The 25081-nt window shown below is 37.2% G+C and overlaps 1 protein-coding gene across 15 annotated transcripts in view; it reads right to left on the bottom strand.

Annotated features, from left to right (window-relative positions):
- The window catches only part of PPP1R9A (protein phosphatase 1 regulatory subunit 9A), a 391659-nt gene that overhangs the window by 150928 nt on the left and 215650 nt on the right, over positions 1-25081 (bottom strand). For all 15 annotated transcript variants that reach the window (XM_050782890.1, XM_050782887.1, XM_050782891.1 and 12 more), the window contains one exon: positions 22747-22867. In XM_050782890.1, coding sequence (XP_050638847.1) covers positions 22747-22867 — 121 coding nt within the window. The remainder of the gene's footprint in view (positions 1-22746; positions 22868-25081) is intronic.

Raw genomic sequence — 25081 nt, 5'->3', positions numbered from 1 at the left:
AAAGAGTATCTGTGTCTTATCCCTGATCTTAAAGGTAATATTTTCAATTTTTCACCATTAGTATGATGTTAGCTGTAGGCTTGTCATACGTGGACTTTATTGTGGTACATTCCATAATAGAAAACAACATAGAGGTTCCTCAAAAATTAAACTGAACTACCATATGATCCAGCAATCTACTTCTAGGAATATATTCAAAGGAAATAAAATCACTATGTGGAATCACTATTTTCCATGTTCATTGCAGCATTATACACAATAGCCAAAATATGAAAAAAAAAAAAAAACCTAAGTGTCTGTTGATGGATAAATGGATAAAGATAATGTGATTTTACACACACACACGATAAAGTATTATTCGGCCTTAAAAAAAGGAAATCTTGTTAATTGCAATAACATGGATGAATCTGGAAGACATTATGCTAAGTGAAATAAGTCAGACACAGACAAGTTCTGCATGATCTCATTTATATGTGGAATCTCAAAAAGTCAAACACACAGAAATAGAGTAGAAGGCTGGTTATCAAGGGTTGGGGGGAGTGGGGCAAATGGGGAGAAGTTTATCAAAGAGTAGAAACTTTCTGTTATAAGATGAATAAATTCTGGAGGCCAAATGTATAGCACAGTGAGTATAGTTAACAATAACGTGTTGTGTACTTATAATTCACTAGGAGAGTAGATCTTAAATGTTCTCACCACAGATGAAATTAACTATGTGAGCTGATGACATGTTAATTAGCTTGATGAATATGTTAATGATGCACTCATTTCACAATGTACATGTACATCAAAATATTACAATTTTTACTTGTTAATTATACTTCAATAAGCCTGAAAAAATAAAAACAAATTAAAAATTAAAAGAAGATTTGGGACAGGAACTAGAACTAGGAAATGTCAAATAAAATATTAGCTAATTCATGTGATCAGACCTGTCTTTATCATACTTGCTAGATAATACTTCCCAGGTAGTACCAGCCCAGGTAATAATGAATTAGCTCTTAGCCTCCTACAAAGCCAAGACTCCTTTCTCACAGGGGCCTCTGCCAGGGGCTTCATAAGGAGGAAAACTGAATGTTAGGATTTAAGCACTAGTGACTTGGTGGAGTAAATACCAATAAATCACCACTAATATCCTTGTAACCAAAATAACAAATTGACTTAGAAATACCCGAAACCAGAGTTCCTCTAACCATCTATATCAGAATTACCTGGAGGTACGTGTTTAAAATACAGTGGGCCCCACTCTGAGAGCAGATCTCACCAATAAGTATAATAAGTCTGAGATCTACGGTCTTATTATATCTAAGAGGTTTTAAATGGAAAAAAAGAAAAATATAGTAATATTTATCTTCTAGCAGGACAGAATGGCCAGGCAGCTATGGAATGCCAATAAAGACTAAAACAGACCAAAACAAGAGATGATATCTGAAAATCACAGATGACACCAGAAAGCTAAGCAACCAATAGGAAGATATGACAGTTCATTAGAAACTGATTATAAAGAGCCAGAGTGTCCAGAGCTGTACATTGGAATAATACGGATAGCTATATAAAATACAAGTAACTTAGTCTAACCCTAATGTACTAAATCAAATTCAACAAAAAGGGCCAAGACTTCAATCTTCAGAGAATTCCTTGGGATATTCAAGGATACTTCATAGCTGAGAAGACTTACAGGAGACTCCTTTGTTCCTAAATTCATTCTACACATTCCAGTTAGTATGAAATAATAATATAAAATCAAGTCATTGGATAAAAGAGAAGGAATAATTATAATGGAAATATATGTAATATATATTAGATAACACATAATATACACAAAATGCATACTGAAGACATAATAATTCAGCTTTGTCTCTTTATATGTATCGCCCAACAAACTGCACTGACTTAGGTCCATACAGTTTCACAGTGGTACTTCCTCTAACTCACCTCATTATCATTGGCTCTATGTGTTCCTCAAATCCATTCTGCATACTACTCATTAAAATATTAATTTAATCCATATAATAAACACATATTTATGATCTACAGACTTTCAACAAGGATGCTAAGACCATGCAATGGAGAAAGACTAGTCATTTCAAAAAATGATGCTAGAAAACTAAATATCCATATTGAAAAGAATTGAAGCTACGAATATATCCCTTCCTCACACCTTATACAAAATTAACTAAAATGTGTCATAGACCTAAATATAAGAAAGACTAAAAACTACAAAACTCTTAGAGGAAGATGAATGAGTAAATCTTTATGACCTCAGAATATGTAGAGTCTTCTAGGATATGAGATCAAAGTACAAGTGACAAAAAACTAGATAAATTGAACTTCATCAAAATTAAAATATTTTATGTTTCTAAGGAAACCATCAAGAAAGTGAAAAGGCAACTTGTAAGTTAAAAGAAAATGTGTATATATTATGTATCTGATAAGAGGCTTCCGTCCAGAATATCATAAAAAACTCTAACTCAACAACAAAACAACCCAATTTTAAAATGGGGAAAGAATCTGAATATTCATTTATCCAAAGTAGATATAAAAATGGCCAATAAGCACATGAAAAAAATGTTCAACATCATTAGCCACCAGGGAAATGCAAAGCAAAACTAAAATGAAATACTTGATACCCACTCAGATGGCAATAATCGAAGAGATAAAAACAAGTGTTCATGAGGATATAAAGAAATTGGAACCCTCATACATTGCTTGTGAATAGGTAAAACGACTCAGCTGCTTATGAAACCACTCTAGTCGTTCCTCAAAAGGCTAAACACAGTTATTATATGACCCAGAAACTCTACCCCTGATATATTCCCAAGAGAAATGAAAATATGCCCACACAAAAACTATCACATGAATGTTCATTGAAGCATTATTCATAAGAGCCCAAAAGTGAAAACAACCCAAATATCCATCAACTAATATCAAAATGAATAAACTAAATGTGGTATTATCAAGTCAATGGAATATTATTTGGCAATAAAAATGAATTAAGTACTGATAAATGCTACAACATGAATGAACCTTGAAAACGTTTTACCAGTTTAAAAAAAAAAAAAAGTCAGTCACAAAAGACAACATACTGTTTTCCATTTATATGAAATGGCCAGGACAGCCAAACATAGAGACAGAAAGTAGATTTGTATCTATGGCAGAGAAGGGAGAGGAGAGCTGGGGGGAAAGGAAAGTGACTGTTAATGGATTTGGGGTTTCTTTTTCGGTGGTAAAAATATTGGGTGGTAAAAATTCTAAAATGAATTGTGGTAATGGTTATATAACTCTTGAATATACACAAAACCACTGAATTGTACACTTTAAATGAGTAAACTATATGGTATATGAATTATATATTAATAAAGGTATAAAAAACAAATCTTAGTAAACAATTTTATCTGAAACACCATCAGCTTCACCATTCCAATAAAATATATTTCTAATCACTTGGCTTAGTTTTCAAGTTTCTTCAGCATTGGGTCTTCACCTAATTCTGATATTTTCATCCGAAACTATCATCCTTGACATTTAAGTTTTTTTATTATCTATCCCCTATCTGCCTTCACCTCACCCTTATTTCACCAGGCACAAGACTGAAATACTTTACCTATAGAAAATAGGAATGTTGGTCAAGTTCGAGAATATTTTATTGCTTATTGTGGTGGTTTCATTAAAACTAATTAAGGCTGGGAGTGGTAGCTCAAGCCTGCAATCCCAGCATTTTGGAAGGCCAAGGCAGGCAGATTGCTTAAGCCCAGGAGTTTGAGACCAGACTAGGCAACATGGCAAAACCCCATCTCCACCAAAAAAAAAAAAAAAAAAGAAAAAAAAAATTAGCCAGGCGTGGCAGTGTGCACCAGTGGTCCCAGCTACTCTGGAGGCTGAGGTGAGAAGACTGCTTTAGCTTTGGAGGCAGAGGGTTGCAGTGAGCCAAGACTGCGCCACTGCACTACAGCCTGGGTGACAGAGTGAAACTTTGTCTCAAAAAAATAAAAATAAAAAATAAACGTACTCTCATCTCCTGGCTGGTTGTGGTGGGTCATGCCGGTAATCCCAGCACTTTGGGAGCCTCAGACAGGTATACCACTTGGAACCAGAAGTTCGAGATCAGTTTGGCCAACACGACAAAACCCCGTCTCTACTAAAAATACAAAAAAATTAGCCAGGTACAATGGCATGCCTATAGTCCCAGCTACTTGGAGGCTGAGGCAAAAGAATCACTTGAATCCAGGAGGCAAAGGCTGTAGTGAGTCAAGATTATGACACTGCACTCCAGCCTGGGCAACAGAGCAAGACTCTGTGTCAAAAAAATAAAACGAAATAAGCAATTATAATTGATTGAAAAGTAATTAATGGATTAAATATTATAGTGGATTAAAAATTCTAGAATACTGTATATATGCCTTCTCCCACTTGATCCATGTGGTTAGAGGGACAGAGGCTCTGTTCTCCCATAGAGTATGTCCAGAATCACGTTTTCCCTTTGTTAATCATTCTTCCCAGAAATTTAGAAAAGCATGGCCTTCTCTAGTTCTCTCTAGCTTACGCTCCACTCCCCTACAGTGGAAAAATGAATGGAGCTACAACTACCTACTTCTACTTTCATTTCTTCTTTTCTTTCTAGCAAGTGGCAAGACCTGGGTTCACTTTGAGCTACTTAGCCATCTCTCCTATTTTCTTCCAGTATAGCCTTTCTACTTTTCCTCTAGCTCTAAGTAGTAACGCATTTGGTAGCAGTGTGTTAGTAATATTAAAGATTTGCTTTAAAGGAAAACAAAAGACATAAAGTCTTCTAGCTAATTCCAGACTCACCTAGTTTAAATACTCTGCCAAATTAAGGTTACTCATGATGAGGTTGGGAGTAAAAGCTTCAGGGTTTGTTTTTTTTGTTTTGTTTTCCTTTATGTAATGTACATGAAACAATGAAGTACAGATCCCACATGAGGGAATATAAAGAAAGTTGAAATTCAGTCTTCATTCTAGCTGCTAGGCCATACACCAATAAGATTGCATCTTTCCAGAGAAGGCATGATTTTTCAAATTTGCAAAAAAGTACTCTACGAATTAGCAGTGTCCCTACCTTACTGGATAAGATAGTCTAGGGCACTGGTTCCCAATGTGCCTCACTGCAACAGAATAACACAAAGCAATTTTGAAAATTATAGATTCCTGAAGTTGCACCTTCTGCAAAAGTCTCATTCAGAAGACATGAGGCAAAAGCACAAAATAGAAATTTGAGTTGTGATACGGTTTGGTTTTATGTCCCCACCCTAATCTCATCTTAAATTGTAATCTCATAATCCTCACATGTTATGGGAGGGACCCGGTGGTAGGTAATTGATTCATGGGGCTGGTTTTCCTCCATACTTGTCTCGTGATAGTCAGGGAGTTCTCGTGAGATCAGGTGGTTTTAAAAGGGCTTCCCCTTTGCTCTGCACTCATTCTCTCTCCTGCTGCCCTGTGAAGAGGTGCCTTCTGCCATGACTATAAGTTTCCTGAGGCCTCCCCAGCCATACTGAACTGTGAGTCAATTAAACCTCTTTTCTTTATCAATTACCCACCCTTGGGTATTTCTTCACAGCAGTGTGAGAATGGACTAATATAAGTTGTTTCCTGATTTTGTCTATTATGAGTAAAGTTGTCATTCACATGCAAGACTTTATATAGACATATGTTTTCATTTCTATTGGAAAATATCTTGCAGTGGAATTGCTGGGTCAAAAAGTTAAGTGTATATTTAACTTAAAAAAAACAAAAAAAACAAAAAAAACTTCCAAACTGTTTTCCTAAGTGGCAGTGAAATTCTGCATTCCCACCAGCCATAAGGGAGCATTTCACTTCTCGACATCCATGTCAGCACTTTATATTGTTAGTGTTTTTATCTTTAGCCATTCCACTAGGTGTGCCGTAATATCTCATTAAAGTTTTAATTTGCATTGCTATTACATTGAATATATTTTCACACACTATTGGCCAGTCATATGTTTTCCACTTTGAAGTGGCTGTTGAATCTTCTGTCCATACTTTAAAAATTCAGTGGTTATTCTTCTTGTTGTTACTAGTGTTCTTCATATTCTAGATACAAGTTCTTACATATATTTGCAAATATTTTCTCCCTGTCTATGTCTTTGCTTTTCATTTCTTAACTGTGTTTCTCAAAGAACAAAAGTTGGATACAATGAGGTTCAAGTTCTCAGTTTTTTCTTTCATGGTTCATACTTTGTGTCCTGTTTCAGAAATTTTTGTTTAACATGATTTTATAAAGGTTTTCACCTCTGTATTCTTTTAGAGGTTTTATAATAATAGACCTATGTCCAGATCTACAGTTAATTTTGAATTAACTTTGTATATGGTGTGAAATAGGGTTTGTGGTCCAATTTCTTATTTCTCCATATGGATATCTAATTGTTCTAGCACTTTGTTGAAAAGGCTATACTTTTTCCAATGCAGTTATCATGGTACTTTTATTGAAAGTCAATTGGCTGGGCACAGTGGCTCACTCCTGTAATCCCAGCACTTTGGGAGGCCAAGGCGGGCGGATTATGAGATCAGGAGATCGAGACCATCCTGGCTAACACAGTGAAACCCCATTCTCTACTAAAAACACAAAAAACTAGCCAGGCATGGTGGCAGGCACCTGTAGCCCCAGCTACTCGGGAGGCTGAAGTAGGAGAATGGCATGAACCCGGAAGGTGGAGTTTGCAGTGAGCCGAGATCGAGCCACTGCACTCCAGCCTGGGTGACAGAGAGAGACTCCGTCTCAAAAAAAGAAAAAAAAAAAAAGAAAGTCAACTGACTACATTTTCATCTATTCCTGACTTTTTTCTATTACATTGATCTATATTTTTATACCAATGTCATACTGTCCTGATTACTGAAGCTTTATAGCAAGTCTTGAAAAATCAAATAAGGTCAGTCCTCTTTGTTCGTCTTTTTCAGAATTGTTATTCTTGGTCCTCTGCATTTCCATGTGCATTTTAGAACAACCTTGTCAATTTCTCCAAAAACAACAACAACAACAACGACAACAACAACAACAACAACAAAAAGCCTCCTAGAGTTTTGATTGGGATTTCTTTGACTCTACAGATCAATATGGGGAAATTTCACATCTGAAAGACAGTGAGCCTTCTGTTCTATAAACATCATGTATGTTTCCATTTATTTACCTGACAAATATCCTATTGCCATCAACCTTAATTTCATTTCAACAAGACTTCATTTTTTTCCAGCAACATCCTCACATTAACTAAAAGCATTAAGGCAAGTCACACCCTGAAAAGACTTGCATCTTTCAAGAAACTTTGCCCATAAGTCCTTTCTCTACCCTTTCAAAAGCCTTTTCTTGAAGGTCCAGCTGAAATAACTTCTCTTTGAAGCTACCTGCTTATCCAAGCTTATGATCTTTTCCATCCTTTGAACCTCTTCTATATCATTGTATACCTGAAACTAACATTACATATTACTAGATATTGTTTGATATTTCTTGATGTATAAGGTCTCTTTAAGCAGACAGATTGCAAACTTCTTGGGTCTTATAGCTAAACCAAGAGCAATAAATATGTTTTCCTAATCTTACTAAGTCATTTTAGGAAAAGAAATAATTCCTTTTATTTGTGGTTTTATTTTCTGGATGGGACAAAAGTTAGGTTGTCAAATATTAGGAAAGTATTTCTGACACATACTTGGTGATGAGACTTAAAAGCAGCAAATGTTCTGCTGAGTTCTATATCATTATGTACATGCCATTCTCTTTCCTATAATCACATATTCTCCTGCCAATCATCATTTAAAACGCTATTTTCTCAGACTATCTAGAAAACATCTTTCCTGACTAAATGTTACATGACCTTAATACCATTTTTAACTTTATATCTTTGTGCATGTTTATATATGACTTGCATCATTTTATTTATTTATGATTTTAATTTTGAAACAAGGTCTTGATATGTTGCCCAGGTTGGCCTCAAACTCCTAGGATCAAGCAATCCTCCCACCTTGGCCTCCCTGGTAGCTGAGACTATAGGTGCATGTCACTGTGCCCAACCATATAATTTAATATTTAGTTGCATTGTTTTATAAAAGTTATTATGTTGTGTAAAGATGTGTTGTGGCAGAGACTTTGTGTTGTAAGTTGATTCTAGACTACCCTAATGCCTGATATTATGACTTTTATTTCAACTTATACATAAAATAAAATAGAATGCTATGGAATTAACATGTGCTTAATATATTCTTTGATAGCAATAATTCATCAATGTTTCTGAGTGACAAATGACTACAAATGGCAATCCTGCCATGCAACTTACATGGCACTACAAGTTGGCTGACTTAGGGACATATATGGAAGATAAAGGCAAGAAGAAATTCTTTATCTTTCAAATATTGTATTTTGAAAGCCAAATTAAAGTTGTTATGGCATTTGAAGGATGAACAGAATTGGCTTCCCAGCAAAAAAAAAAAAGGCAAGGAAAGCTAAAAGCTTAATCTCTCAAACACAAAGACAATCAATGTCATACTTTCATGAGGCGAAAGGATTAATAACGCAACTTTAATAAGGCAAGAGCACTCGAGAAGGCAAACTTTTTTTAAAGGGCAAAAATTTAAGGATGAGTAACAGGAATCCTAAATAATAGATTATAATAAAAAATTTGAAAAGGACTTTTTTTTAAAAAACAAGTATGTACAGAGCTAGTATTTACTGGGAAGAAAAAAATAAAAGCAAAATATAGGTTTGTACACTATTGATAGAATAATCAGAAGTGAAAGAAAGCTAAGGTGATAATTGCCTTAATGGGCAAAAATAAAGAAAGAACAAACTAGATCAAAAAATGTCTGAAAATAAGCATCCTGTCAATTCTGATAAAATGCAATGAAATAAGTACAACTGAAGGGACTAAGTAATCTAATCAGAAGAAAGATAGCAGAAATGCTGGAAAAATATAAGTAGAGAAAATAATATGCTTGCTTCATTGGTTTGGTTGATTCATCCAGTTAGTAATTTAGCAAAAGTAATTTGATCCTGACTATAGTAAAAGGACAGAGAGAGTTACTGGGATGCAAATTTAAATAAGACATGGTCTCTGTTTGAGGATACCATACACATACACAAATACACACATGTACACATACACGTACATGTATGTGTATACGCATATATAGGATATGTGTTGCAGGCATTATAGACATAGGAGTGTGATAAGCTGTAAAAAAACATGTTAAGTGTGCTAAGAAAGGTATGAATAAAATAGGTTGATGTTAAGAGGAGGGGCTGCTGACTCTAAAGTGAAGATAAAACGAGAGCAACAAAAAGACTGAGAATAGATGGATTCAGAAGTCTCAGTGTTTTTCCAAATAACCCAAGAAAGTCATCAGCCCTAATGTATAATGCTGTTTTTTGAAAAAAGTAAATGGCAATATGACCTTCACAAAGACTAGAGATTATTGAAAATTCCCTTTAGGAAAAGTAATAGAACAAACATGAAAAACTAAAGTTATAAGGAAATTTGCCAAGAAAAAAATTGATTCCTGAAACTGAAATCATTCCACTCACAAATGTGTTTGAATGCTTATCAAGAGTCTAATATAGGCCAGTCTAATATATGTCTGTAATCCCGGAACTTTGGGAGGCTGAAACAGGAAGATGGCTTGAGGCCAGGAGCTCAAGACTAGCCTGGGCAACATGGTGAAAATCCATCTCTACTAAAAATACAAAAATCGGCCAGGCATGGTGGTGTGCACATGTGGTCCCAGCTACTTGGGAGCCGGAGAATCGCTTGAACCCGGGAGGTGGAGGTTGCAGTGAGCCAAGATCACACCACTGCACTCCAGCCTGGGTGACAGGGCAAGACTCTGTCTCCAAAAAAATAAAATAATAATAATAATAATGATGAAATCAAATAAAATGTAATACACCTAGACATGGTCTTCTGGTCCTAGGAATTCATTCCAAAGAATGATGCACAATAATTTTTATGTAAAAATGCTTACCTCACCAATACCCTGAAACAACATACTAGTAAAACAATATGTAAATGATGTATACATATATATATATTTATAATATGACAGCATAATATATCCTTAAAGTCTATTATGAAAACTAATGACATGATATAAAGTAATATATTATTTAAGTATAAGAACTAGAGTCAGATATCCGAGGTATACAGGTAGGTCCTGCTACTTATTTGCTATTAGTGATAGCATAAGGAGGCAGACAAATTTCTAGGCAGACAGGGACAGGTCCCTGGTGAAACCTGACCTACAAGCCAAAGACAGTTTAAAGCCTGAAAACTGAGCTACCAGTCAGTTCATAGAGCCCGTGACTGGAATGAGAACTTCCTCAATGCCTTTTAACCAATTGAATGGTGCTTTTTCCAGGCATGCCCATGGACCAATCAGCATGCACTCTACTATTATGCCCGTAAAAACCCTGGACTCAGCCTCACAGAGGCCTACCTGCTCTTGGGTCCCTTCTCTGCTGAGAGATCTCCTTCTGTCGCTCAACATAATTCTTCTCTGCCCTACTCAGTCTCTGGTATCCAAATATCTAATTCTTCTTGGTCATGGCACAAGAACCCAGAATTTGCCACTCTGCAGGCAGCAGGAGCAAACGAGCTGTAACACGAACAAGGTATAACATTTCTTGGGGATCTCAGACCTTGGGACTCTCTGGGTGAGAGCAGTAACAGCTCTTGGGGGCTCAACAGTTGCTGACATCTCTGAGTTTTTGGTTGTCACCACATTCCCCTTGTCTAGATGCCAGCACCCAAGGCCGAAGCAGGTTGCTGCACACCCAGCCCAGCCACAGACTGTGTGTGGATTCTGTGGCAGGTGCAGCATCCAGACTGGGGCACAAGCCAAGTGCAGCCTGCAGTGGGTGGGTGAGCAGCATAAGCCTAGTGAACCTGAGCAAAGAGGCATCAGCCGCAGAGATTTCCAGGCAAAGCGGCACCAAAGGGATCATGTAACACTGGAATCCTCCCTCCTGCTCACCAAACTATGGGGGAAAAAGAGCTGCTGGGTGTGATTCTCACCCACCACTGAACTACAAAAGCCCTGACAGTTGGTTCAACATATACAAATCAATAAATGTGATTCACCACATAAACATAATTAAAAACAAAAACCATATGATCTTCTCAGACAGGGAAAAAGTTTTAGATAAAATCTAATAACCCTTCATGATAGAAACCCTCAAGAAACTAGGCACTAAAGAAACATACTTCAAAATAATAAGAACAATCTATGACAAACCCACAGTCAACATTAGGCTGAATGAGCAAAAAAACTGGCAGCATTCCCCTTGAAAACCAGAACACGATAAGTGTGCCCACTCTCATTACTCCTATTCAGTATAGTACTGGAAGTTCTAGACAGAGCAATCAGATAAGAGAAAGAAATAAAAGATATCCAAATAAGAAAAGAAGAAGTCAAACTATCTTTAAGGACAATATAATTCTATACCTAGAAAGCCCTACAGACTCCACCAAAAGGCTTCTGAAACTGATAAACAACTTCAGGAAAGTTTCAGGAGACAAAATCAATGTACGAAAATCAGTAGCATTTCTATTCACCGATACCATTCATGCTGAAAGCTGAACCAAGAACAAAATCCCATTTACAATACCACACACAAAAAATAAAATACCTAGGAATACATCTAACCAAGAAAGTGAAAGATCTCTATAACAAGAACTATAAAATACTACTAAAAGAAACTACAGATGACAACAACAAATGGAAAAACATTCCATGTTCATGGACTGGAAGAATCAATATTAGTAAAATGGCCATACTGCCCAAAGCAATCTACAAATTTGACACTATTCCTATCAAACTACCAATGTCAGTTTTCATAGAACTAGAAAAAATATATAAAATTAAAAATTCAGATAGATCCCAGCACCTACCTCCTGAAAGACCAAAAAAAAAAAAAAAAAAAAAAGCATATAGAATCTAAGAAGAGCTGAAATAGCCAAAGCAATCCTAAACAAAAAGAACAAAGCAGGAGGCATCACATTATCCAACTTCAACCTATAATGCTACAGTAACCAAAACAGCACAGTACTGGTACAAACACAGACATATAAACCAATGGAACAGAATAGAGAACCCAGAAATAATGCCCCATGCCATTCTGTTTTCATGCTGCTGATTAAGACATATCCAAGATTAGGTAATTTATACAGGAAAAAGGTTTATTGGACTTAAGGTTCCACATGGCTGGGGAGGCCTCACAATCATGGCAGAAGGTGAAAGGCACATCTCACATGGCAGCAGACAAGAGAAGAGCTTCTGCTGGGAAACTCCCCTTTTTAAAACCATCGTATCTCGTGAGACTCATTCACTATCATGACAACAGCGCAGGAAAGACCCATTCCCATAATTCAATCACCTCCTAGCAGGTTCCTCCCACAACATGTGGGAATTGTGGGAGTTACAATTCAAGAGGGGATCTGGGTGGGGACACAGACAAACCATATCATTCTGCCCCAGCCCCTGTCAAATAATATGTCCTGACATTTCAAAACCAATTACACCTTCCAAACAGTCCCCTAAAGTCTTAACTCATTTCACTATTAACTCAAAAGTCCGCAGTCCAACATCTCATCTGAGACAAGGCAAGTCCCTTCCGCCTAAGAGCCTGTAAAATCAAAAGCAAGTTAGTTACTTCCTAGATACAATGGGGGTACAGGCATTGGTTAAATACTGCTGTTCCAAATGCAAGAAACTGGCCAAAACAAAGGGGTTACAGGCCCCATGCAGTCTGAAATCCCTCAGGGAAGGCAAATCTTAAAGTTCCAAAATGATCTCCTTTGACTCCATGTCTCATATCCAGGTCACATGATATAAGAGGTGGGTTCCCATGGTCTTCGGAAGCTCCACCCCTGTGGCTCTGTAGGGTACAGCCTCCCTCCCAGCTGCTTTCATGGGCTGGTGTTAAGTGTCTGTGGCTTTTCTAGGCATAGAATGCACGCTCTCAGAGGATGTACCCATCTGAGGTCTGGAGGATGGTGGCCCTCTTCTCATAGCTCCACTAGGCAGTGCCCCAGTAGGAATTCTGTGTGAGCACTCCGACCCCACATTTCCCTCCCACACTGCTCTATCAGAGGTTCTCCATGAGAGCTCCACACCTGCATCAAACTTCTGCCTAGGCATCCGGGCATTTCCATACCTCCTCTGAAATCTAGGCAAAGGTTCTCAAACCCCAATTCTTGACTTTGTCCACTCGCAGGCTCAACAACATATGGAAGCTGCCAAGGCTTAGGGCTTGCACCCTCTGAAGCCACAGCCCAAGCTCTACCTTGGCCCCTTTCAGCCACAGCTGGAATGGCTGGGAAACAGGACACCAAGTCCCTAGGGTGCAAGCAGCATGGGGACCGTAGGCCCAGCCCATGAAACCGCTTTTCCTCCTAGGCCTCCCAGCCTGTGATGGGAGGGGCTGCCTTGAAGACTTCTGATATGCCCTGGAGACATTTTGCCCAATGTCTTGGGGATTAACATCCAGCCACTTGTTACTTGTGCAAATTTCTGCAGCTGACTTAAATTTCACCTCAGGAAATGGGATTTTCTTTTCTCATTGTTAGGCTGCAAATTTTCCAAACTTTTAATCTGTTTCCCTTTTGAAACTGAATGCCTTTAACAGCACCTAAGTCACCTCTTGAAGGCTTTGCTGCTTAGAAATTTCTTCTGCCAGATACCCTACATCATCTCTCTCAAGTTCAAAGTTCCACAGATCTCTAGGGCAGGGGCAAAATGACACCAGTCTCTTTGCTAAAACATAACAAGAGTCACCTTTTCTCCCATTCCCAACAAGTTCTTCATCTCCATCTGAAAACACCTCAGCCTGGACCTTGTTGTTCATATCACTATCAGCATTTTGGTCAAAGCCATTCAACAAGTCTCTAGGAAGTTCCAAATTTTCCCACATTTTCTTGTCTTCTTCTGAGCCCTCCAAACTGTTTCAACCTCTGCCTGTTGTCCAGTTCCAAAGTCGCTTCCACATTTTTGGGTGTCTTTTCAGCAATATCATACTTTACTGGTAACAGCTGACTGTATTTGTCTGTTTTCACACTGCTGATAAAGACATACCTGAGACTCGGTAATTTATACAGGAAAAAGGTTTATTGGACTTACAGTTCCATGTGGGTGGGGTGGCCTCACATTCATGGCAGAAGGTGAATGACATATCTCACATGCCAGCAAACAAGAGAAGAGCTTGTGCAGAGAATCTCTCCTTTTTAAAACCATCAGATCTCATGACACTCATTCACTATCACAACAACAATGTAGGAGTGACCCACCCCCAAAATTCAATCACCTCCCACCAGGTTCTTCCCACAACATGTGGGAATTGTGGGACTTACAATTCAAGATGAGATTTGGGTGGGGACACAGCCAAACTCTATCACCTACAGACTTCTAATCTTTGACAAAATTAACAAAACTAAGCAAGGGAGAAAGGACTCCCTATGCAATAAATAGTGCTGGGACAGCTAACTAGTCATGCTCAGAAGAATGCAACTGAACCCCTAGCTTTCATTGTATACAAAAAATTAACTCTAGATGGATTAAAGATTTAAACATAGGACTTCAGACTATAAGAATCCTAGAAGAAAACCTAGGAAACACCATTTAGGACACTGGCCTTGGGAAAGAACTTATGACTAAGTCCTCAAAAGAAACTGCAACAAAAGATGGGGCACAGTGGCTCATGCCTATAAGCCCAGCACTTTGGGAGGCTGAGCCAGGTGGATCACCTGAGGTCAGGAGTTCGAGACCAGCCTGAACAACATGGTAAACCCTGTCTCTACTAAAAATACAAAAATTAGCCAGGTGTGGTGGCAGGTGCCTGTGCCTGTAATTCCAGCTACTCAGAAGGCTGAAGCAGGAGAATCGCTTGAACCCAGGAGGCGGAGGTTGCAGTGAGCCAAGATCACACCACTGCACTCTAGCCTGGGCAACAAAAGTGAAACTCCATCTCAAAACAAACAAACAAAAAACAAACAAACAAGAAACAGAAAAGAGAAGAAAACTTGATGAGTGGGACCTAATTAAAGAGATTGTGCAGCAAAATAAATTATCAGCAGAGTAAACAGACAAGCTACAGAATGGGAGAAAGTATTTGCAAACTATGCATCTGACAAAAGTCTAATACCCAGAATCTATAAAGAGCTTAAACAATTGAACAAGCAATAAATAACCCAATTTAAAAATGGGCAAAAAACATAAACAGCACTTCTCAAAAGAAGGCATACAAGCAGCCAACAAACATATTAAAAAATGCTCCATATCACTAATCATCAGGGAAATGCAAATCAAAACCTCAACGAAATATCATTTCACACCAATCAGTATGGCTATTATTAAAAAGTCAGAACAACAGATGCTGGTGAGGCTATGGAGAAAAGGGAATGGTTATACGCTGTTGGTGGGCATGCAAATTAGTTCAGTCACTGTGGCAAGCAGTTTAAAGATTTCTCAAAGAACACAGAAGTACCATTCAATCCAGCAATCCCATTACTGGTAGATATCCAAAAGAAAACAAATTGTTTTACCAAAAAGACACATGCACTCGCATGTTCACTGCAAACCTATTAATGACAGCAAAGACACAGAACCAACCTAGGTGTCCACTAACAGTGGACTAGACAGAGAAAATGTGGCACATATGCATTATGGAATACTATATACCTATAAAAAAGAATGAAATCATGTCCTTTACAGCAACAAGGATGCGACTGGAGGCCATCATCCTAAGCAAACTAATGCAGGAAAAGAAAACCAAATACTGCATATTCTCACTTATAAGTGGGAGTTAAATGCTGGGTACTCATGGACATAAAGATGACAACAAGAGAAACTGGGAACTAATAGAGGGAAGAGCAAGAGACGGAGGCAAGGGTTGCAAAATTAACTATTGGGTACTATGATCAGTACCTGGGTGATGGGATCATTCATTCCCCCACACCTTAGCATGACACAATACACCCAGTTAACGAAAGTGCACATGTACCTCCTGAATTTAAAATAAAAGTTGGAAAAAAAAAAAAAAAGAAAAAAGAAGAAAGAAGAGATACAAGATGCAAAGTATCCCATGTAACAGAAACAGTAAAAATAAGACTTTTGGCTGGATTTGCTCTTTGCATTCAGAGGTCAGAGATCAATGTAAAAAAGAGGAATCCTATGACTAAAATACTGATTCTACATAGTTCTTCCTGTCTACCTTAATACTGAAAACATTAAGGGGGACAAATAAAGCTTCATGATATTTGATCGTTTTTTTCGTCAAAAGTATGTCCATTTAAATTCTTTTCTCATTTCAAAGTGATACATTCATTAAAGAAAAAATTTGAAAATCTGATAAACAATTAAAAAATAAGGAAATAAAAACATCTTCAACATTTTTGTAAAGAGTGAGTGAGGGAGGGAGGAAGAGAAGTGGAGTTCTATGGAGTTTGCTATATAAGCGGCTTTTCAATTTACCTTTTCATGGAGGTAAACTGTAATGATTAAGGTGGAGACAAGTTCAAGAAACTAAAAATGGGGAGAAGAGGAGGGAGAGATAAAGAGGATTGGGTGGGAGATGAGGGGAATAATGGATTAAAAAGGCAGCGGTTCCGGTTTATTCCCATTATAGACGGCTCCTACAACTCACTAGAACATGAGCCAGCATAGTATTAAATATAAAAATGGTTACTGTGATGGGAAAATTTTTCTGGTGTCTAATATCCACTTTGCTTGTATCTTTTCTCATGAGAAGACAACTTTTAGATGCAAACTCATAGAACAGTAACACTGATAATCTCTCTCAAATCTTAGCTGTAATGAAAAGCCCAGAAAAGACAAGGGAAGACTGTCAGTGGTTAAAAACAAAAGAATACCTAGACAGAGCTCTGTATCAGACCATCCCAGACTACAAAGAATAACCAGTTCTATGGATTATCTAAACTTTTCAAAAATTTTCCAGGATAGCAGAGGAAATAGTCTGTTTCCCCTGGAAATACTGTCCACTGGAATGGAATTTACGGGAACATACCTGGCTAATTTGTAAAAACCATCTCATCCTGGCCAGTTTCTCAATAGTTTCCATGTGCTTACCATAAACAAAAGTGCACAACAGCACTTTTCTTCAGCCTCACTATGATATTGCTGAGATCCTGCAATTCTGAAAACCAGAATCAATAGGGATAAGGCTAATGAAAATACATAAATTGGATTATTCTAGGGTTTGTTTAATGTTACTGGATGGTTACTTATTGATACAATGTTTCTGGGAAGGGAAAAAACAATAACCCTACCTCATGGGGCTTTTGTCAACAAAGCCACCAAAGAAGAATGACAGGGAGACCAGCTGGAGCAACATTAATGAACTTTGGTCAACAGAGATCTTCCTCAAAATGCTAGATACTGAAGTTTTAAATGTATGTGAAAATTGTGAAAATACATGCCAAAGCAGTAACAGCCCAAACCTAAGGGGTGAATAGGCAAAATATTTTATTAGAAGACTAACATGAGAGTGTGTGCACAGACAGGAAACCATCGACTGGGGAACCATGACAGAATCAATTAAAACAAGTTTCCATCCAGGGTTCTCTTAGGCTGGAGGGTACTTCAGGCAAAGATGGGTCCTAAGAGGGGGTAAGTTTGCTGCAGTTAGATAAGCAAAAGAATGGGACTCTTTATCTATTGTATATGTTAGTATATCCCAAAAGATGGGGGAAAAAACAATTAAAATCATTTAAAAATCAATACTTGAATGAGGATAAACTACATAGAACCTTAATTTCATATTTGGTATCTCTTCCAGTAAAATTGAAAAGGACAGTGATTGAAAATGATGATGAGCAAAAGCTTGTGAAACAAAAACAGGACCCAAAAACAAAGTGGATCCAAAATGGATTTTTTATTTGCCTCTAATTTAGCACAGCATTATTAACATCCTTTGTCAGTTACCATCCATGTGATTTACTCTACAATTCAGCATTTTGAGTTGTTTTTATGAAACTAATTTTGCTTTAAGGAATCATGAACGAGGACTGGAAAATCACTAGTGTGTGAAAGTGTCCTGTGTGCAATCCCAAAAATTACATTTATGACAACAAAAACTAATAGTATATTTAATATTATTTTACTAAAAATTTAGAAATGAAACAGGAAATAGAAATGAAACAGGAAATAGAAATGACTGTCATGTCATTCAACTAAATTATAAGCCACTCTGTAAAAGGCAGGTAGCACAAAAACAAAACAGAGAAAAATGATAAGCCCAAGAAAAGGTTTCAAAAGTGATTAAAAGCCCCGCATGGTGGCACTCGCTTATACTCCCAGTTACTTGGGAGGCTGAGGTGGAGAGTTCACTTGAGCCCAAGAGGTTGAGGTCAGTCTGGGCAACATAGTGAGACCTCGCCTCTAAAAATAAAAAATAAAAATAAAAAGTGATTAAAGCACAAGGATTCACTCATTCAACAAATATTTACTGAGCACACTCTTAAGTTTAAGCCATCAAAGGAGAAAGTACACACATGAAAAGCTTGACAAAAGAAAATTTTGAAGGTAAGAGATCATATCAAAGAATAATGAAGGGTCAACACTTTTCAACTATACTGGATAAACTCAGGAGGATAAATATCCACCGCAAATTTTTTAAAGTACTCAAAATGTGGTGAGAGTTTACAAGCCATTTAAGCAGGAATACAAACAATCACAATGAAAAAGCTTCTTGTGGGGGCAGGAAGGAGGGAGGAGGGGGAGAAAAAACGTCCTCTATATATACATGTATGCTCATTTAACATTCCTTGAAGGAGGTATGACTAAATCTGAGATTAAATTGAAACAAATTTTCTTAAATAGAAAGAGTTATTAAGAATCTAAAGCAGCTAGAAAACAATAATAAAGAATCTTATCCTTTCAAGGCTAAAAGGAACTACCTTACAGAATATCTAACCCAGAACTTTAATTCCGTCAATAAATGAGGTCTGATGAGTAATTTCCTTGGGGTGGAAACCTTATCATTTTTAGTTTTGAGAAACTATACACAAGTCGTATATATTCTCTACAAAATTTGATATTCTATACCAGCCAAAATTTTTTTTAAATCCATACACTAGAGCCGTTCAACATTTTTGTATGTATTAATTTTAGACTTTTTCAGAAAGAGAATGACTGAGAGATAAGGACAAAAAGGAACAGAGACAGAGAAAAGAAGAAATAGAATATATACCCTACACAAGAATGGCATCATATTAATCATACTATTTTGTAAATCCTTAATGGAATATTTTTCTATATCAGTAAGTATATATAACTTAAAATGTATTATTGACTAGAGGAAGTGCACTTTGTATAATTTTTGTATGTTGATACCTTTTAAATAGTAAACATCAGTAAACAGTAAACACTGTGCAAATAAGCACACCAGTAGTGGTAGAAATAATAATTTAAAAGATATAAATCTGTTGTAAGTATAATAATCATTTTATTTTCTCATTTTTTTATACCCACACACATATGCACATATACAACCACCCTCAATTTTCTTATTAATAAACAAGAAAATGTGTTGATTATAAGAACTCTGAAGTTTCTGTGACCTCTAAAATTTTGATTCTGTACTTATGTTGTACACCTTTAATTGTTTTCCACGAGGCTTTTCCCATAATAACTACTTTTTAAATTAAGTTTCAAGCTTACTCTTACTTGGTTCAAGAACAGTTTCATATATACAAATAGCACTGTGGAAGGTTATTCACACAAACCTAGTTAATGCTTATTCACACAAACTTAATTAATGCTTACCACAACCCACAATGTAGATAACATGAAAATTAAGTAATTTGTTCGATATCCCCAGAAGATAAGTAGAGGGAATGGAATGAAGGCTCCCGGTTACATTATCTTAAAGATTCTGTCCATTCCATCACATCAAGGTTTTTTTTGTTTTGTTTTGTTTTTTTGAGACTGAGTCTCATTCTGTCACCTAGGCTGGGGCGCAATGGCACAATCTTGGCTCACTGCCACCTCTACTTCCTCGATTCAAGCGATTCTCCTGCCTCAGCCTCCTGGGTAGCTGGGATTATAGGTGCCCACCACCACGGCCAGTCAATTTTTGAATTTTTAGTAGAGACGGGGTTTCACCATGTTGGCCAGGCTGGTCTCGAACTCCAGACCTCAGGTGATCCACCTGCCTCAGCTTCCCAAAGTGCTGGGATTACAAGCATGAGCCACCTTGCCTGGCCCAAGTTGCCTGTCTTAATATATTCACTGAGGCATTTTTTAAGCACCTATTATAACAACAACAGGATTAGTATACTAGGAAAATACTCATTTAAAAGAACTGAGGAAATAAATGTACACTGTGACTGGTAAAGCAGAGTTCTAATATAGTTATAAATAATGAAACCATGTAGAAGAATGAATAATTAGTAAATAGATTAATAGAAAACAAACCTAATTTTAAAACGATTGAGGGAAAAATAACTATGTCTATGTTTAGAACAACAGGAATTGGCTAACTACTAAGTGCAAAATTTTCTTTTTCTTTCTTTTCTCTTTCAGGACACGTGTTACATGGCTATGAATGTAAAATATTCTGATTTTTTGTTCTTTTAATCAAGTTGTACTTTGATTTGGCTTTCTGGATGGTTCATAATAATTAAGCATGTTTGAATACTAACTATAGCATTATTTCCCACCATCTTAAATTTTTCATCAAACTTAATAAGAAATGCGATATATTTTACAAACAAGTTTTAGCTCTCTTGGAAGAAATGTGGTAAATTAATAACTGGAAATACTACCACCATTATCTATAATTTATTAAAGGGGCACAAAGAGGTTATTTCCTTAACTACTCTGAAAGGAGGAAGACTGTTAGTAAGTTACTTTAAGACACAAGATAGTCATATTCCACATTCTTTGTTTTAAATGTAGTCAGCTGAATGTTCACTCAAAAGATTTATTTCAAACCTTCTCTATGCAAAGCATTATACTAAGTGCTATAAGAATACAAAGCTACTGACTAAGATGTTATCCCTAACTTCACGGAAAAGAAGATGTAATAAGGTGTGGTTTTCTATTTACATAAATCAATTTAGCTCTCTTTGAGAACTATCAGTGGGTATCAATATGCATTTTTAGGATTAAAACAGAAACAATGGGCCAGGCGCAGTGGCTCGCACCTGTAATCCCAGCACTTTGGGAGGCCAAGGCAGATGGATCTTGAGGTGACTTGAGGTCAGGAGTTCAAGGCCATCCTGACCAACATGGTGAAACCGTTTCCACTAAAAATACAAAAATTAGCTGGGCATGGTGGTCCACGCCTGTGGTCCCAGCTACTCAGAAGGCTGAGGCAGGAGAATCACTTGAACCTGGGAAGTGGACGTTGCAGTGAGCAGAGATCATGCCATTGCACTCCAGCTTAGGCAACACAACAAGATGCCATCTCAAAAAAAAAAAAAAAATGCTGCTCTGGGTCTCCTCAGACATTCACAAAGTCTTTCCAACATGCTTTATTATTCCCTGATAAGATGGTCAAATGATACATACTTAAACATAAAAAAATTTAAAGCTATTCATTAAATGTACATAAAACAACATAATATTTCTTTGAATTTAGCAGTCATACATTTGGGTCTACTTTTATTATATTGCCAACTGCTATGGTTTGAATGTTATGTGTTGAAAACCATCCTTAACGCAACAGTGTTAAGAGGCGAGACCTTGAAAAGGTGATTAGGTCATAGGGCACTGCCCTCACAAGTAGATTAATGTCACTATCGTGGAAGTGGACTTATTTCTTTGAGAATGCATTTGTTATAAAAGCAAGTTTTGCCCCTTCTTGCTCTCTCTCACTTGGCCTTTGCACCTTTTACCATTGGATGATTCACCTGCAGGGTCCTCATCAGATGTCACCCCTTAATCTTGGACTTCCCAGCCTCCAGAACCATGAGTCATATAAATTTCTGTTCATTATAAATTACCCAGTCTCAGGTATTCTGCCACAGCAGCACAAAACAAACTAAGACACCACCTTCTGCTTCTAGCCCCACCCTGATATATAAGAGCCAAGTATGAGGGTTAATCAAAATCTTGGCCCTAGATAGATAGATAGATAGATAGATAGATAGATAGATAGATAGAGCTTGAGATTATGAAAGCTAAGACAAAACAGTGATTATCTGGATGCTCTGCTGTGTACTAGAATTATCCAAGGTGCAGACTGCCAGACTCCTCTACTGGAGATTTTAATTCTACTGGTTTAGGTGTACCCAAGAATCTGTGTTTTTACATAAATGTATTTGGAGAAACACTGACCTTCAGAATTACCAACAATACAGAATTGAAGTCCCTAACTTACCATATACCTGTGTCATTTTTTAAGATGCCAGAACTATTATCATTTCTTTCAATATTTCTGAAGTGAAACTATGTGCTGACCTCCATAGTACACATTCTCAACTATATACACCCATGTTTCTGCCCACTTCCCACCAGATACATGAATGGATAAAGACAGGTATAGACTGATAGATCTACCCACTCATTTACCTAATATAAATTAAAGAAAGCAGATATTTTGCCTGCATATCAGAAAATAATTTAAGTGTTTTAAGATTTCTCATATCTGAGAAACCTGAAATTCTGTCCTAAAAAATCAACAAACAAAAGCAAAAAGCTACAACTGAAAGAAACTTACAGGAAAGTTCCCTAAAGATTTTAAGTTAACAACAGTCCTTAATTTACCTGCCATCCCGTTGAGCAGCACCACCTTCTGTTACCGTCTTGACGAATATTCCCAGCTTTTCAAGTCCAGCATCTGCTCCAACACCCATTCCAATAATACTTATACCAAGACCATCCTCATCTATTAAAAAGAAAAAAAGCAGGGAGGTGAAACAACCTAAGTTTTACACTAGTCTGCAATTAGCTGGTGAGAACTACTTGCTGTCTCTAATTTTATTTTTCCTTATGGATAGGAGAATAACATGCTTGATTTAGCAGAATTATTTTCTAAGGTAGGCAGTAAGGGTATCTAATGAGAGCCTCCAAAAGGCCCATGCATTTAGCATCATTTTACTACTACTGTTGGTAATGCATTGTGGTCTCAAGAAAAGGTAACAACTTTGTTATTGAATAGTCACTCTGCCTTAAAACTTAGATTCTCTAAATAATGCAATGAATTATTTTAGGCATAAGAGTACACACATTCAAACATATAATTTTAAATAAATGTGATCATAACGTATCTGGAATTCCTCCTTCATTTATATGGTCTTTTCTTCTTTACTTGTTTATTCATGTTAATAAGATAGCACATGTGGCTGGGTGCAGTGGCTTACGTCGGTAATCCCAGAACTTTGGGAGGCTGAGGCAGGTGGATGGCTTGAGGCCAGGAGTTCAAGACCAGCCTAGGCAACATGGTGAAAGCCTGTCTCTACTAAAAATACAAAAAGTTAGCTGGGTGTGGTGGCAGGCACCTGTAGTCCCAGCTACTCTGGAGGCTGAGGCAAGAGAATCGTTTGAACCCAGGAGGCGGAGGTTGCAGTGAGCCAAGATCGTGCCATTGCACTCCAGCCTGGGTAATAGAGTGAGACTCTGTCTCAAAAAAAAAAAAATAATAAGATAGTATGTGTATTTGAGTACTTTCCTCTGTGCTTCTATACCCAAGAATATATACTCATCAAAAACTATAATACATCCATACATTCACTTAGACATATATGAATGTGCGTGTGTATATATATATAATATATATACGTGTGTGTGTGTGTATATATATAGCTTGTTTTTCCTTGTTATTTGCTTACACAAGTGAGATTACAACTACTTCTCTTTACAGCTCACTTTTTAAAAACCAATGAAGCATCTGGGCACAGTGGCTCACGTCTGTAATCCCATCATTTTGGGAGGCTGAGGTGGGAGGATCCCTTGAGCCCAGGAGTTCAAGACCAGCCTGGGCAACATGGTGAAACCCTGTCTCTACTACAAATAGAAAACTTAGCTGGGCATGGTGGGGCGCACCTGTAGTCCCAGCTGTTTGGGGACTGAGGTGGGAGGATCACCTGAGCCTGGGAGGCAGAGGTTGCAGTGAGCTGAGATCATGCCACTGCGCTCCACCATGGGCAACACAGCGAGACCCTGTCTAAAAAAAAGACAAAAAAATAAAAAATAAAAAAATATGTCATGGATATCAATGTCCTCAATGCTCATAGCTCTAAATTATTTCTAACGACTGAATAATATTTCATGGTGAGATGGCATCATCATGTATCCAAACATTCTGTATTCATAGGTACTCACTTTTGTTTCCATTTTACTGGTCCTATGAACAATACTGTGTAACAGTTTTTTTTTTTTTTAATTCACTTACAAATCACGTGTTTATCCATATTTCCATTTGTCCTTTCTGTGAATATATAAAAGGTACACTATATTGTGTGCCACATGTTTTAGTTAAAGTTCAAGGTTATTTTCTGATAGTCTCAAGTCTTTGTAATCATGCTTTACTAGTAGCATAAAAATACTAATTAATCAACAGCACTGGATTATTAAAGAAATACTGGTCCATATACTCAACAGAATGACACTTTTAAAAGACTTTTCAGCAATAACCTTTACTTTCTTAAGTATTTTTTCTTTTTTTCTTTCTTTTCTTTTTTTTTCTGAGACAAGGTCTCACTCTGTTGATCAGGCTGGAGTGCAGTGATGTCATCATGGCTCACTGCAGCCTCAACCTCCTGGGTTCTGGTGATCTCCCACCTCAGCCTCCAAGATGCTGGGACTATATGCATGTGCCATCACATCTGGGCAATTTTTTGTATTTTTTTTTTTGTACAGACAGGGTTTCATCATGTTGCCCAGGCTGGTCTCAAACTCCTGGGCTCAAGCAATCTCCTGCCTCAGCCTCCCAAAGTGCTGGGATTATGGATATGAGCCACCATACCCAGTCAGGATTCTTGTAATCAGTATTCTTTGGATGAAGGTTCATCTCATACATTATTACTTACCACCAGCTTATGCCTGAAGTATTTCCAAGTACACCTGACAATCTTACATTTTTTTTCTATATACGTTTTAA

The sequence above is a fragment of the Macaca thibetana genome, chromosome 3 (assembly GCF_024542745.1).
Source record: "Macaca thibetana thibetana isolate TM-01 chromosome 3, ASM2454274v1, whole genome shotgun sequence".
Classification (NCBI taxonomy): Eukaryota; Metazoa; Chordata; class Mammalia; order Primates; family Cercopithecidae; genus Macaca; species Macaca thibetana.
Note: the sequence above shows the minus strand (reverse complement) of the source record. Positions and strands in the feature narration are given on the sequence as shown.